The 14,743-nt window shown below is 61.1% G+C and overlaps 4 protein-coding genes across 4 annotated transcripts; 3 read left to right on the plus strand and 1 right to left on the minus strand.

The window, feature by feature from the left end:
* Positions 1 to 236: 236 nt before the first annotated feature.
* COLE_07236 (uncharacterized protein) lies at positions 237 to 1,429 on the plus strand (the record flags this gene model as incomplete). The annotated part of the gene is made up of 3 exons (XM_018420040.2): positions 237 to 940; positions 972 to 1,104; positions 1,139 to 1,429. The coding sequence occupies 3 exons, from the start codon at positions 237 to 239 to the stop codon at positions 1,427 to 1,429; spliced, it is 1,128 nt and encodes a 375-aa protein (XP_018275685.2).
* Positions 1,430 to 5,053: 3,624 nt separating this feature from the next.
* On the plus strand, positions 5,054 to 8,115 carry COLE_07237 (uncharacterized protein; the record flags this gene model as incomplete). The annotated part of the gene is made up of 8 exons (XM_018424390.2): positions 5,054 to 5,377; positions 5,449 to 5,512; positions 5,560 to 5,726; positions 5,769 to 6,179; positions 6,219 to 7,241; positions 7,277 to 7,609; positions 7,816 to 7,895; positions 8,019 to 8,115. 8 exons carry the CDS (start codon positions 5,054 to 5,056, stop codon positions 8,113 to 8,115), a joined length of 2,499 nt encoding a protein of 832 aa, XP_018275683.1.
* Positions 8,116 to 10,731: 2,616 nt separating this feature from the next.
* On the plus strand, positions 10,732 to 13,545 carry COLE_07238 (uncharacterized protein; the record flags this gene model as incomplete). The annotated part of the gene is made up of 3 exons (XM_018420539.2): positions 10,732 to 10,979; positions 11,499 to 11,525; positions 11,637 to 13,545. The coding sequence occupies 3 exons, from the start codon at positions 10,732 to 10,734 to the stop codon at positions 13,543 to 13,545; spliced, it is 2,184 nt and encodes a 727-aa protein (XP_018275682.2).
* A 185-nt stretch (positions 13,546 to 13,730) lies between these two features.
* Positions 13,731 to 14,135, minus strand: COLE_07239 (uncharacterized protein; the record flags this gene model as incomplete). Its single annotated transcript, XM_018419925.2, has 1 exon — positions 13,731 to 14,135. One exon carries the CDS (start codon positions 14,133 to 14,135, stop codon positions 13,731 to 13,733), a length of 405 nt encoding a protein of 134 aa, XP_018275681.1.
* Between the last annotated feature and the right edge of the window lie 608 nt (positions 14,136 to 14,743).

The raw sequence follows: 14,743 nt of genomic DNA on the forward strand, positions 1-14,743 counted from the left end.
GCCTGTCTGCCAAGCGCGAGAAGGAGCGACAACACTTCAAGGAGTTCCACGCCGTATACGTGGCGCGCAAAGATGCCAAGCGCAAGCGTCGGCAGCTCGATGCTGCATCAGGCATGCCGGAGCCTTCAGCGGCGACGCCTCCCGGACCGTCATCGCATCCCAGCTCGGTGCTAGGCCCAAGCTCGCCGCAGGCGGCTCGTAGGGAGAGTAGGGATGAAGAGCCGCCGGCGAAGCGTATGCGTTCTAGCCAGCTGCGTGAGGTCGAGAACGCCGGGCCGCTACCGTCGCCCAAGTCCGCAACCAATAATGTCTCACATGCCTCCGAGGACGTGCATAAAGCAGGGCCGTCTGCGGGGCCATCTAAGCCGCTCTCGCCTGCGGCCGACCTCTCCGCCGCACCATCACCAGAGCCCGTTGGGCACCCATGCCCTCCGAAGTCTCCATCGCCTCGCCCGGTCGATTCTCCCCGTCCAGCGGCCGCAGCGGACCTCACCGGCCCCAAGCCCCTCCCATCGACTTCCGCCCAATCCACCACACCGGCCCTCTCCAAACGCAGCATAACAGCAGCCAAGCTCGCCGCGTCCGTGTCAACCCCCATCACGCGCACGCCGACGCCACTAACCCGCCTCGCGTCACGCGTAACCCCCTGGCTGGGGGGGACGACGCGGGCGCCGTCGTCGTCGCGCAAGCCCCGCGACTCGTTCGGGAGCGACGACGCGCCGAGCCCAGCACCGACGCGCCGGCTCGTGCGCGACCGCACGGGCACGACGTCGCTGCTGGAGGACGCGCCGCGCTCCGCGACGCGGCTCGACTTTGAGGGCTTGACGCCCGCCGAGCGCGCGGCCGAGCGCAAGCGCCTCGCGGCCCTGCCCGCCGCCGAGCGCAGAAAGGTGTATGCCGCGTATAAAGGCAAGGGGCGGTATGTGGCGCCCTCCGACACGTGAGTCGTGGGCGTGCGCAGCTGACGGCAGCACGACGTTTGCGGACGAGTACGAGATCGACCCGGCGCGCAACGACGGCGTGGGGTACCAGTTCGACGCGGTCGTACGGGACCGCGCGGCGCGCAGGCGCATGCATGGCGGCGACTGCGAGTGCTGTCGCGACGTGAGTGACGCCTGTGCCAGGCTGATGTTTGCAGTATTATGCGGCCGTGGGCGACATTCCGCGCTTCCACTCGGCGCCGGCGTGGCGCGACGAGCCAGACGGAGATGCAGGGGGCGCGGGCGCAGGGGATACACCAGCAGGCGTAGGAATCGAGGACCATCAGAAGCGCGTGTCCCGACACCGTGAGGTTTGGCGGCGTCCCCCAACACCCCCGGATTTTTGGAAGATCGCGTTTCCTACCACCCAGGAGGTCGAGGACGTCAACCGTCGCGCGGATGAGATGACGGCGGCGCGCGAGGCCGAGGTCCGCCGCGAAGCTGCGTGAGTGTCCCGAAGGGTTGGCTGACATTAGGCACAAGGACAGTAAATGGCGCAAGCGGGTGTAGTTCCCCATAGAATGTTGTTGTACTAGTACAGTTGTGCAGTCCCATGCCTTGCAGTGAAAGTACAACGATGGCTACGATCTTCGCGCATACTGCGCATCACAGCATCCGGTCTCCTCTCCGACCGGGGTACGGTGTGGCTCGTACAGGCGAGGTGGTGGCCGCGGCGTCAGAGCGCTTCGAGGTCAGACGCGGAGTCTGCAGGAGAACGACAGCGCATCAGCCACTCTAAGGGTTCCGGCGCAGGTGGTTGCTCGGAATTCGCGGTACAGGCGGCGGTGTTTCCAAGAACATCGGAACCGAATTGGGTCTTGCGTGCGGCGTCTTCGGCGCAGGGATACTGGAGGGCGCCGCACCGATCTCGTTGACCCCGACACTCGAGCGCCGAGGCAAGCGTCTCAGCCCCTTGTTTCCCGAAGCCGGCATGGACGTGCCTCTCACGCTGTTGCTTAGGTTGCTGGCGTTGCTACGACTCGAAACGGCGCTAATGCTCGATTGCGTGCTGATCGCGCTCACCCCGCTCACCCCACTAGCAGCACTGACAGCACTCGCAACGGAAGATGCCGACGCTGACTGCGCCATGTGCAGTCCACCCATGCCTGGGGCTGGGCCACGACCAAGCGTACGTGGCCCAGAACTCTGGGGGCCCCGGGCGACGGTGCGCTCGCTACGCTCTCCGCGCTCGTCAACGCTGCCTATCCGCGAGTGTGGACGCATCGCGTCCGAGCGTGAGGGTGGACGCATGTCAGACCTGGAGGAAGGACGTGCCTCAGAGCGCGATGGTGGACGCATGCTGGATCGCGAGAGCGTGCGGAGGTCCACCGACACAGTCCGCGAATGATCCGCGCGCGACGAGCGGCCGGAAACCGACTGGCCGAAGGACACCATCGAATCTGTGGGGCTCAATATCTGCGATCCCACCGAAGCCCTCCGTGACGGCCCCGGGATGAAGCTTGGGCTCATGGCACCACTTCGGCTCGACGATCTCGTGTGGGTTTGCGTCCGTGACGGTGGCCTGGACACACCACCATGCACTGACTGAGAAAGCGAGCTCCGACCGGTCGACGACCCGCTTATGCCCGTCGAGACAGACAGGGGCGGTCTGCCTGAAGAGCGAACAGTCTTGTGCAAGGCGCGCGTTGTGGCGTTGGGCGTGTGACCCGGAGAACCGCGATGGCTTCGCGCGAGGTGGGGAGCAAGAGGGGATGGTATTCCTGGTCGTTTGGGAAGCATGTTGCCCCCCACACCCCGTGACGTCTCCAGAGGAGAAGACGGGTCACGCTTGCGGAGCTGGCCTGGGCGGGCCGGCGGTGTGTCCTCCGGATCTGATAGCATTACCCATGCAGTGGGGGAGAGAATGTTGGAGCTGCTGGCCGTCGGTGTGACCGTGGCCGAGGCCGTGATCGCGGCACCAGGTGGTGGCTTTGACAAGGCTGCCACCCTGGTGTGCTGTGCGTTCGCATGATGACCGGATGGGACCACGGTTGCGCTTGGGAGCGTACTCTTGCGCTGGGGTGCGACGCTTCGCTTCGGCATGCGGGCACCCAGACGGTCGTCCGTTGCTTTGAGCCTCGTTTGAATGTCTTGGAGGAGGCGCAGACCCTTGTTGGTCTTTGGTGGTTGTCCACTAAGATTTGCCATGGTCGAAGTCCGACGCATGGGGCCAGTCTCGCTCGACGCGAGTATCCGAGAGGTGGTGCTCCTTGTGAGAGAGGGAATCCCAGACGGGGAAGGTGCCGACAAGGCCTTTCTCACATTCGGGGATGCCAGAGCAGGCGTAGTCGTGCTGCGCGGGATGCGAGGTGACTGTCTAACGGTCCGTGGTGTGACGGTCGGGCTGCGATCGGTGCGGCTAGTCGCTGCCACAGAGTGTGACGACCTGTGAGTGGTGCCCGATGCGTCAGTGAGGGTCGGAGAAGGAGCGTCAGAGCGCGCGTGCAGGTCCGTCATCGGAGACATTGGGGCGTCCGACGACGGCGGGGTGGGAACCACTGCTTTGGCCAGGCGGTCGCGAAGGATGGCGATTTCATTATTGGCATCTGTGCGAGTCAGCCGAGAGCTCTGTGACAGTGGGACCTACCGCGAACATCGTCCTTGAGACGCTGGCACTCCTCGTCGAGCTCCTGCTTGGCAATGACTTCCTGCTCGAGTAAGGTCTTCTCCTCGATCGTGCGGTTATACTTGATCTCCATGTCGAGCAGGGACGAGTGAGTCACGCTGCTTGTCAGCTGGTGGGGAATGTACCTCTGGGTCAGACTCACCGGTGCTTGCTTTCCAGCTCGTCGTTGCCCATTTCTAAATCGCGGATGGCAATGAGGGTGTTGTCACGCTCCGAGCGCAAATTGTCCATCTCGAGCTGCATGGCGCTGACAGTTGAAGAGTGCTGCTTTTGGAGAGCAATGAACTTGTTCTGGGGCAGTGAGCACAGAGCCTGGCGGTGGGCGCGCGCTCACCTTCCACTCTTCCTTGTCGGCCTCGAGACGTGTAATGCGTTCCTGGAGGTCTGCATGCTTTGCCTCTGTCGCCTCCAACTCTTGCTCTAGTTCTTGCTCTAGCTCGCGTGAAGAGACCTGGAACTCGTCTTTTGTGGCGTCAGGCTAAATGGGATCACACGCGTATTTGGAGTGCCCGAGAGCAAGAGACAAGGACATACCGAGCTCGGCGCGCGTTTCGTTGAGTAATTCGACGGCGACACGATACTTGTCGCGGTAGTACGAGGCCTCGTCCTTGGGGGAGTCAAAGCTGTTCAAGTCAGTGTAGTGTCAAGTGGGTTGAGGAGTGCTTGGGTGGTCGAGAGAGAGGAGGGAAGGAGGTGAAACGCACGCCAAGTCATCGTCGTCGTCTACTCGGAAGGGAGATGGTGAGGAGGAGTGGTGGTGGTGGTGGTGATTGAAGCCGTTTGATGTGGCGGAGGGTGGAGGGGTGCCGTACAAGGCCGACATGGCCCTCTGCCGGGTTGAGGAGGGGAGGGGAGGGGAGGGGGGAGAGAGAGAAAGAGATGAGGAGGAGGAGTGATGTGATGACGATGACGAGGCAAGCTGAGAGACCGAGCAGCAGCGATGAGGCCGCCGTCGCGCGCTGCCGCTTTGTTGACGCGCGCGGCGCCGCGTTGACCTGATTCAGGGTAAAATCGCACCACGGTTGGGTGGCAAATAAGCCAAAGGTGGTGGACGCCACCGGTGTAAACGCCGCGGCGAATTGGAAGGGGGAGCTCACCCAGCAGGGGCAGAGGGGGAACTTAGACGTTTGCGGAGAGGAGGGAAGGTGGTGGGGTGGTGGGTGGGCCGAGTTGGCCTGGGCGGGTCGAGTTGGGTGAACAACTCTCTCTCTCTCCCTCCCTCTCTCTCGCTCTCTTCTCGTTTGATCGTTTACTCATCCATCTCCTTTCCACATCCTCCATCCTCTCTCATCCTCCATCTCCTCTCCTCTTCTCGTCATCCTCCATCTCCCATCCCCCATCCCCCATCCCCCATCCCCCATCCCCCGCGGCCCCCTCCCTCTCCCGGCCCCCCCGGAATCATTTAGAGTCACACCTTTCCTTGACCAAAACTCCCTTCCTCCCGAGCATGAACGCAGACCTCAAGAGGGTGCGCGACAGCTCTCTCGACGCTCCCTCCTCCTCCTCAAAACGACGAGCAATCGGCTCCGGCTCTAGTCCAGGTCACTCTCCTTCATCTCCACATCAACCAAAGGATCACGAGAATGAAGAAGACGAAGATATCGAGGACTGGATGCGCGTCGTTGAGTCACATCGCAAGGAAGCCCTCTTTCGCCAGATGCTCGAATACCGTCGCGCATCTCAACGAGAAGCTGCCCGCGCATCAGCACTCGAGTCCCAAAAGCGCAACCTCCAGGCCTGCTTTCGCTCTGTAGAGGCCTGCTGGGCACAGGTGCGTACTCGTCCGCTCTGCCGTTGGGTGACGGCGCGCGAACCAGAAGCGTGTGTGCTGACAGGGCGCAGCTCGTATCCTCAGTGCGAGATCGCGCAGGGAACCTCCCAGGACTAGATGGGTCCTTGATAGACAGTAAGTGCTTCTAACCTCACAGGCAAACGTTTGCTGACCCAGCTCAGGCTCCATCGACACAACCTTGGATCAAGAGCAGGTCGACAAAGTGGTCCAGTCACGGTTGGAAGCGACTCTTCGTCTTGTGGCAGGTTTCGCAGATGCAGCCGCGGGCAAGCATTCGTCCGACTTTGGTGGAGATCTGCGACAGCGGGCAGACACGTTGCAACTGGAAGTGAGTTCACCACCAAGCAATGGGCATGCGCTGACCATGCAGTCGAGCAAGCTCCGAGCAGACTTGTCTCAAGCGAGGTCACAGTTGGAAGACGTTCGAGAGTCGCGAGACACACACTTGCGAGACTTGCAAAGAGCCGAGAAACGTTTGGACAAGCTCAAGATGGACATGGACAAGGAACGCCTCGCATGGAACGCTCAGCGCGAGTCATCTTCCGCAGCTGCCCCCGCCAAGCCTATTGCCAATGGCTCGGGACATTCTACACCCAACGCTCGCGCATCAGAGGTACCAGAAGCGAAGCCTCTACCTGTCGGGGGCGTGGCCACTTCCGATGAGACCGAACAGCGATGCGCCGAGCTGGAGTTGCTTGCCAAGTCTCGCCTGCAACAACTCGAGGCCTTGAGGGCAGAGCATACATCCCTGACTCAACAGGTGGACAAGTTACGACTTCAGGTGGGTTCCCGGAGACGTGTACGTTTCGACTGACAGCAGGCACATAACCCCTCTGAGGAGGCTTTGCGCCAATCACCCTTCTTCCAAGTCTACTTGCAACGATTGGCATCCTCGGCTGCTGGTGCAGAGGCATTGCAACAACGGTTCGAGCAGGCTGAGCAAAAGCTTGATCTTTTGCGAGACAGCAATCTCGAGTTCCGCGAAGCCGTTATCGCCGAGGCGCGCACCGAGGTCGATGCCCTGCGTGAGAAGCTTGGCCAGAAGGATGTCGATCTCGCTCGCTTGCGCGGGCAGCGCGATGAACTCAACGCCGAGTTGACTGAGCGGAGAGTTCGCGACACGGACAAGATGCGATTTGCCGACGAGATGGAGCAGCTGTGCGCAAAGCGCGAGGAGCGCATCAGTTTCCTCTGCTCTGAGGTGCGAAGGCTGAAGAGCAAGCTCGCAGCCAAAGACGGCGCCGAGGGATATCTCGCCTTCCTCAAGGACGGCCCTGTTGACGGGGACTACGTCAAGGCTCTGGAAGAGCAGCTCCAAACCACTAGGGATCAGGTGTCGAGTCTCACTGAACAGCTCAAAAACGCATCGGAGGGCGAGGCGGCCGCCGCGGCGTCGGACACCGCTATCCGTACGGAGCTCGAATCTGCGCGTCGGCGCCTTGCCGAGTACGAGCGAATCCTTGGCCCCAATGCCTCGCCCGACGTCAAGGAATTGGCCGAGAGGCTGGAACAGCAAGCTGAAGCACGCAAGAAGCTGGAGCTGGAGCTCGCTGAGGCCGAGGAGGCCACGAATGCGCTGTACCAGGAGCTTGAGGGCGTCAACAAGCTGTGGGAGGAGCTCGACCAGACGCTCAAGACCAAGATTTTTGAGCTCAAGGACAGCGAACTCCGCATGCAGCGTCTCAGCACCGAGAAAGCAAAGGCGGACAACAAATACTTCACGGCTATGCGTAGCAAGGAAGGCGTCGAGGCGGAGCTCAGAGCTGCTCAACGCACCGTTGCCAAGCAGCTCAAGCTGATCGAGAAGGCCAAAGAAGTGGAGAAGAACCACAGCACACAGATTGTAAGAAAGATGCGGCTGCGGTAGCTAACGTCCAGGCTCAGCAGGAGAAGACACTCACCTCGCTGAAGAACTCGCTGCTCGATATCACAACACAGCTGGCAACGGCGGCTTCAGATAAGAAGCAACTCGAGCTGCGACTCCAGGCGATCAACGCAACGCTTGCCGAGGCGCAGCAAATCGCCCAAACACGTGTTGCCGAGGCGGCGGCGGACAAGGGTATGCGTGCTAAGGCTGTGGATGAGCTGCAGCAAGTGAAATCGAGCCTTCAGAAGCTCAAGGAGGTGCACGAGCAACTCACTTCCACCGCCAACGCACAGGGCGGGTCTGCGGCGGATGTCGCCATTCGGGAGGAGCGAGCGAAGCTACTTGTGAGTGAAGAACGGGTGCTCAAGAGGGCGTGGCTTGGTGCACGAGTAGCACTGCAGTGACCAGTGCGGTTGCAATCCTGTCGGCCAAGCTCTCGAGAAGTTTGGCCGATTGCGATCTCAGCTTTGTTCACGCACTGCCACGCTATGTGCTCATTCTCGCTTGGTCGCGAGCAGTGATCTGCGCTCGGACCGTAGGCTGATGGCAGAAACTTCTTCGGTGTTCATGTTGCGACATCAACTTCAAACAGCAAGTCATTGTCAAGTGTATGCACACGTTCTGCAAGGAGTGAGTTTCTTCATGAGTCAAACCGCGGCCTCGGACGACCACTCGGCGTCAGGGGCCGAGGGTTGTTTCGTATCGGCAACTGCCGGCGGCAAGTGTGAAAATCTGTCCCTGACACGTGCCCAGATGTCTCGACAAGCGAATTGAAACACGCCAGCGCAAGTGCCCTGCATGCGCTTCGGTCTTTTCCAAGGAGGATTGCAAGACGCTCTACTGGCAATAGGCGGGTCTGGGCAGCCGGGCAGCCGGGTCGCAGGGTCGCCGTTTGCTCGCCAATCTCGGAAGGACCCACGCAGGCCAAGAATCGGAGTCGCGCGTCCGACACGGGGAGCACCGCATTGTGTCTGTCCGCGGCGGTGTGTTTATTAGTCGCCGTTGCCGCCGTTGCCACCGTTGCCACCGTTGTTGGCGATGTGGGTTGCCGTGGTGTCCACGGTTGGGTAATGAGAGGCGTATTCGTGTAGAGGAGTAAGCCAGCAAAGCGGGACCACCTACCACCGTATATGTTTGTACTAGTAGCATCCACACCGTCTGTTATCATGAACAGTAGTACCGTGTACTATGTGCGAGAGCATTCAATGGAGGGAAATGGATAGTAGTGGAGTCGTGGAGTTGCGTCAAGAGAGGAGATGCTCATTTGTTGATGAGATTGCGATATCTTTTGACCTTGTTGACTCGCCCTCTGACCCTGGATGGATGCAGGCAGGCAATTTGCCACAGCTCTGCCGGCCCCGCAACCCATGGCCCCCTGGCGCTTGGCGATGCATGGATAAGAGCAAGGGCGCGAGGCTGCGAGGGGATGAGACCGGACACGGGCCGAACGGCATCCGAAGTGAGAGCCGTCCATGCCGCCGCCGCCGCCACCGCCGCCCATCAGGCAGCAGCAGGCAATCAGGTAATCACAGATCTCTATCACACAGTCTATCACAACAGAGGCGTACAGTACAGTACAGTAGACACCGGCGATATCTTTGTGTCGGTCGGTGTCAAGTCTCCGATCCTGTCGACTTGCCACCTGTCCATGCACCAGCTGCTAATAACGTCACTGCGGTATTGCTGAGGTTGCTGTGCTGTCGAAAAACCTGAAGCGAGAGTCCAGGCTGCAGGCTGGATGGAAGCAACTGGCAACTGGCAACTGGCAGCTGGGTCTTGCGTCTGTGCGATAGGCAAATAGGCAACTGACTGCCCCTGCGTGCTACCTCGCACCGACTCAGCTCGCACCCTTGTCGCGATAGATACATGCGCAATAACGCGTTCGAGACGCCTTTTCTCTTCTTTCTCTTTCTCTTTCTCTTCAGCGTCTGTATAATTTACCATCCTACACACTAGCTCCTGCTCTCACGCAGTACGGCGGCGCTATTGATTGTGCCGGTTGCGCCTCTCCCCCCCATCGGCCATCATTTCCACCCACCCGACATATCTGCGCCTTGTGTTCATTCATACCTTGCCGACTACCGAAAGCCAAGTGCCGACTGCCTCTACTCTTCCAACAAGCACAACGCACGATCCAAGCGAGACACTCAGAGGGATAGCTAGGGGCAGGCAGACTGCACGACCAGTGGTAGAGCTGAATTCTGCCGGTTCTGCGCCTTATCTCGAGTTTGTCTCCCAGTGCGCCACCACCATTGCAGAGATCCCTTGCACGAGCCGATCGGGCCGACTGTGTCTGTGCGCAACAACCACCCGCCGGCCCTATTTCACTCCGTCATCCTCCTCCTCGTCGTCCTCATCGTCCATCAAAGACCTCTTCTGCCGTCTCTGCACTCTTGCACCTACTGTACACCGCGCTCCCCGCCACACTGTCATCCACTACTCGTACCGTACACGGGTCGAGCGCTGAGCTCAACGTCTACGTCGACGTCGATTTCGTACCGGTATCTGTCGAGTCACCCAGAATTTCATCAGGTCAAAGAATCAATACCCCCCCTCTAACACCCCCCCTGCGCGTCATCTCTCGGCCGCGCACCCCGCGCCCCCCGCGCCACTCTACGCCTCCTTCGGCGATCGGCCCAGCACTCCGCACTTGACTTTGGTTCTCCACCACCACTCATCCTCCATTCATCAACATTTGCATCACTCATCAATCATCTACACATCGCATGCACCGCCCAGCTTGGAATCATCATCACCATCCAATCCTCGCTCCACGCGCACTACATTGAACGTCGCTCTTCATTCCTGAGAGCGGCCGACACTTATCGTCACGACAAGGATCCACAGGCGCACATCGCTCACCGCGCTCTAGCACGCACGTCCCATACGCCCGAGTCTTGCACCGATCTCACCCGCACGTCCAGAGGTCCCCCCGCGATCACTTCGACTCCCCATCGTCCACACACTCCATCCGCGGCCCCTTCCGGCCTCCCCGCACCGTCCCCCCCACGCTCTCCCACACGACCCTCTCCGGGCTTCCCTCTCGCGCAACTTACCCACCATGCCAATGTTGCGGTATCCCACCTCCAACTCGAGCTCGGCGCGTCCATCGCGCCCAGTCTCGCCAGCGCCAGCCGGACCCCCACCTGACCCAAGTCTCGATTACCTCACACGCCCCAGCCTCTCTTCCGACGCGAACAATCACCTCGCGTACGCCGCGGCGCACGGCGTCCTTCCTCCGCCTACTGTGAGTGGGTTGCCGCCCAACACGACTCCCCAGGCGCTCGCATACGCTGCAGCCCACGGCGTTTTCCCAAACGAAGCCGCGGGGCCGAGCCGCATGGGGTCCGCCGCCAGCCGCTTGGCGGAGCGCAACCCGGCCCTCCGCACCGCCGATAGCTACTCCAGCATCCCCAGTGTCTCCAGCGTCTCGTCGTCAGCGGCCATGAGCCGCTCGCACTCCACCATGAGCGCGGCCTCCACGCCCGCTGGATCCACGTTGGGCGTTTCATCTGCCGGGCATGGGTCTCATGTTCACCCGCATTCCAGCGCCAACCCTCTCGAGATCAAGCTCGACTCGGACCACCTCGTCCTCCGAGGCCAGGGCAGCGACATGGCCCCAGCGTACCTCTCCGGCTACGTGAGCTTGTGGCTCGCGGAGAGCACCAACATCAAGGACATTACGATGAGCCTCACCGGCAAGGCCAAGGTCCAGTTCTCTGATTCTTCCAGGTGAGTCCAGCCAGCAGAGATGGCGCACGTACGCAGTCTCGGGCGCACAGCTGTCGTCACCTACATCAATCTTTCCCTCCCCTTCTTCCACTTCATTCTCCATTCTCCTCTCTCGTACGAGGACGTGTGTCGGCGAAGCGTTTCCCTTCGGCCGATGCTCGTGTGCCCCAAGGACGTCTCCGCGCATCCTCTGCCATACGCAGGCGCTTCACGCAGAGCTTCACACACCGCCCCGCTCCCAATTCCCGTTACATTGCATGATATCTTTTCGCGTCTTGGATCCCCTTTCCAGCGGCCAAACGGCACAAACATGCCCAAAACTTGTTCTTGGCCTGTCGGCGATCGCCGGCCGAGGCCCTACTCTGACCCCACACAGGGTTTCTCCACTCGGCGTCACTCCAAGCCAGCTGCTCACTGGTCACTGCCGACTCTGTGCTCCAGATAAGGTGCACAGACAATGGTCGCGGCGGGGCGGACCTTGTATGCTTGGCCGAGACCGAGGCCGATTCCTCCCCGGCGCCCGGGGCCGTGTGGGGCACACTCTGCCCCGCTCCTTGGCGGCTGACGTCGGGCGGACTCGTCCCGTCTTGCCGACTGCCCGTGACGTCCACTCCTCCTAGGTCTCCGCGCTGACCCTAGTCACAACTACACGCACAACATCATTGCGCACGACTGGTCGTTCCTCCAGGGCAACAAGAGGCATACGCATACATTGAAAGCCGGCCTGCACACCTTCCCATTTTCCTTCACCATCGATGGCAATCTCCCGTCCTCAGTGACGACCTTTCCCGGTGATGGCGACATTACATATCGACTGCGGGCTCAGGTGATCCGCTCCGGCCTCGCGTTCAACCTGAGCGCATACCGCACATTTACCGTTGTGAGGACATACACGCCCGAAGCCCTCGAGTTCAACCAGACGCTCGAGATCGAGAATACGTGGCCTGGCAAAATCATGTACTCGATCACGCTGCCGTTCAAGGCGTACGCGGCTGGCGACTCGATCCCGGTCATCTTAAAGTTCATGCCTATTGCCAAGGGCGTGCGAGTAATCAACATCACATCGGTGGTCAAGGAATATTCCTTGGTCAACACGCGCGGGTCGACGCATCCAGAAACACGAGCCGTCATCACGGTCAAACACGACATTGTTGACGGGCGACCAAAGATTGTCGAACGCGAGATCATGCGTCCACCGTACCACTGGAGTGGGATGGCTGCGTCCGAGTGGCGCCCCGAAATTCTCGAGGTCGTTCCTGGCGAGGCGCTGTCGGGGGCATCAACGACAAGGAGCTCCGGCGAAGGATCAAATCGGCACGAGGAGACGACCGAAGAGGTGCTCGAGAGCCTCACGCGCGGTGACGATGAGCTGAGCCTAAAGGTCATGATACCACTTCCGCCGTGGACGACTCCGACGCATACGATCAAGCCAGTGTACGTGACGCACAAGGTCAAGTGGTCGTGCTCGATCGCCAATGCCGACGGGCACATCTCGGAGCTGCGTTGTGCACTTCCCATTTGCATCCTGGACAACTCGCTGCTTATGGAGGCTAGAATGAACGGTGCACCTGCACGCAACCTGCTCCTCGGCATCGATGCCGAGGCATCCGCGCAGCAGGTCGACCTCCCGAGCTACAGCAACCACGTCTACGACCGCGTGGCTGTTCCTGACCCCGGCAGCTCAGGTTTCGCAGGAGCAGGCAGCTCGGGGATCTCGCTGCGCAGCACGCCCAATGTGACGCCGCCGCACTCTAGACCCGGCTCGCCTGCGCACGGGCGCAGCAGCAACCGCTCGCGCGGGAACAGCGATGCATACGACCTCCCGCCGCGGCGGCAGCTCACGGACGCAGAGCACGCCATGCTCCAAGCGGCGGGGCTGGGCAGCGGGCCGATGAGCGCGTCCTCCGAGTCGCCGCAGGAGCACAGCGCGAGCGGCAGCCGCTTCGCAAGCATGATGGGGTCGCGAACCGGCAGCCGGCCCAGCAGTCGCCAAGGAAGTCGGGCGGGTTCGCGGCCTGGCTCGCGCGCGTCTTCGCCCGACCGCAGCCACGCCAGCAGCGACGACACACATACGGAGCGGCGCGGCCTATCTGGCCTGCTGCACCTGAAGCCCCTCAGCGCGCTAGGCACGAAAAGCCCGATCCTGCGCAACGGGCATGCGGCGTATAGCGGGTCGAGCTCGCCGGTCCTGCCAGCCGGGCTGACGCGCAACGGCGTGAGCTTTGCGGACCTGCCCGCGCCGGCGTTGAGCGAGCGGCAGGAACCCGGATCGCGCAGAGGCGGCAGATTCCACGTGTACGACGACGACGACGACTCGCTGCTGGACGAGACGGCGGCGGCGCTCTCCCGCGTCCCGAGCTACACTGACGAGAGCGGGACGCAGTTCGTCGTGCCCCTCGACCCGGCGCTGCCGTCGTATGTCGACAGCGAGCGCCTCGAGAGTGCGCGGAGCACGACGGACCTCGGCGCACTGGCCGCGCGCACGCACGAGCTCGACCTCGCGGAGCGCACGCCGCGCCCGCCCGTGCGCGAGGTCGTGGATGAGTAGGTTGGGATGTAGTGGTGTCATAGACGTGTGTTGAGGTGTGCGGGAGCACGGTGAGGAGCGTCATGGCGCACGGACATTGCGTCACGCCTGCCGAAGATGATTCGTGTTGATGGCGTCGTCCGGCATTGCGATGGTGATCTGGACTCCGTTTAGCCGTACACCTAAATGTACAATATTGGAGCTATTTAGATGAATAGCCTAATAGCAGTTCTGTTGAAACTACTGTAGTTCTCGGCCCGGGCCAACACAAACATTGAAGTGGGGTGAGATTTTGCGGATAACCGAGTGGGGATGAAGTCACTCGAGTTGTTGAATTCCAGAGTTTTGATACTCTGGTCAGCAAGCACACGCGTGAGGTCATCCATGTCGGGCGTGACGTTCTGCGGTTGACCAGGAGCGTGCTGTCGATGTGGGCCAGAGTGGGCAAAGCTGTGATGGGGCAGCGCCATATGGCAGAGAAGCGGGGTTGAAGCATCACTGCTTGCTATAAGGTGAAGACCTAGTGTGCAGAGGTTGAAGCTCTTGGGATCACTCTGCCATGCTGCGAACATACGCGCTTGCAGTCTCGATGGATGCAGAGGTAAGTCCATGCGCACCGCCAGGCTTCCGCAGCGCTGGCGGTGCCGTGGACCTCCAGCGTCGCCAGAGCGTCGTCAGCCAAGAACACCGTGACGGCTGTCACGTTAAATTGGATGAACTGAGGACGGCCGCCGGCATGCGCGCCGCATCGTGCATTATTATTAGCGAGCCCCACGTTCGCGTGGAACACAGGGTGACTTCCACGCCGCAGCCCCGCAATAGGCGCTTCGTGGCTGCATTTAGCCAGCTCACAAGCTCACGCTCACACGCTCACAAGTTCGCTTGGTCGCGAGGGTCTTGAATGCGCTCCTGTGCCCTCCTGGAAGCGTGCACCCGCAACGTTCCCGCTGTCACGTTTCTTCCATCCGCATCCGCGCGTTACTTTGGGTCGAGCCGATGCCGACGCATTGCAGGATGGGCGAGCGGCCGTGGAGATGATGATTCCAGGGGACGCTGGATCGCTGAGGCGAGCAGGAGTGGTTGTTGCTTACCCAATTCTGGAATCGCCGCTGATTGGCCATTGCGCGCTTGTTTTCTTTCCGCATCGGGCGAAAACTGAATCCAACTCATACCGCCACATTACACCGACCAGCCACCGCCCTGCTGCCGTCATACCCAT

Source organism: Cutaneotrichosporon oleaginosum (genome assembly GCF_008065305.1).
Source record: "Cutaneotrichosporon oleaginosum strain ATCC 20508 chromosome Unknown ATCC20508_contig07, whole genome shotgun sequence".
In the NCBI taxonomy this organism is placed as follows: Eukaryota; Fungi; Basidiomycota; class Tremellomycetes; order Trichosporonales; family Trichosporonaceae; genus Cutaneotrichosporon; species Cutaneotrichosporon oleaginosum.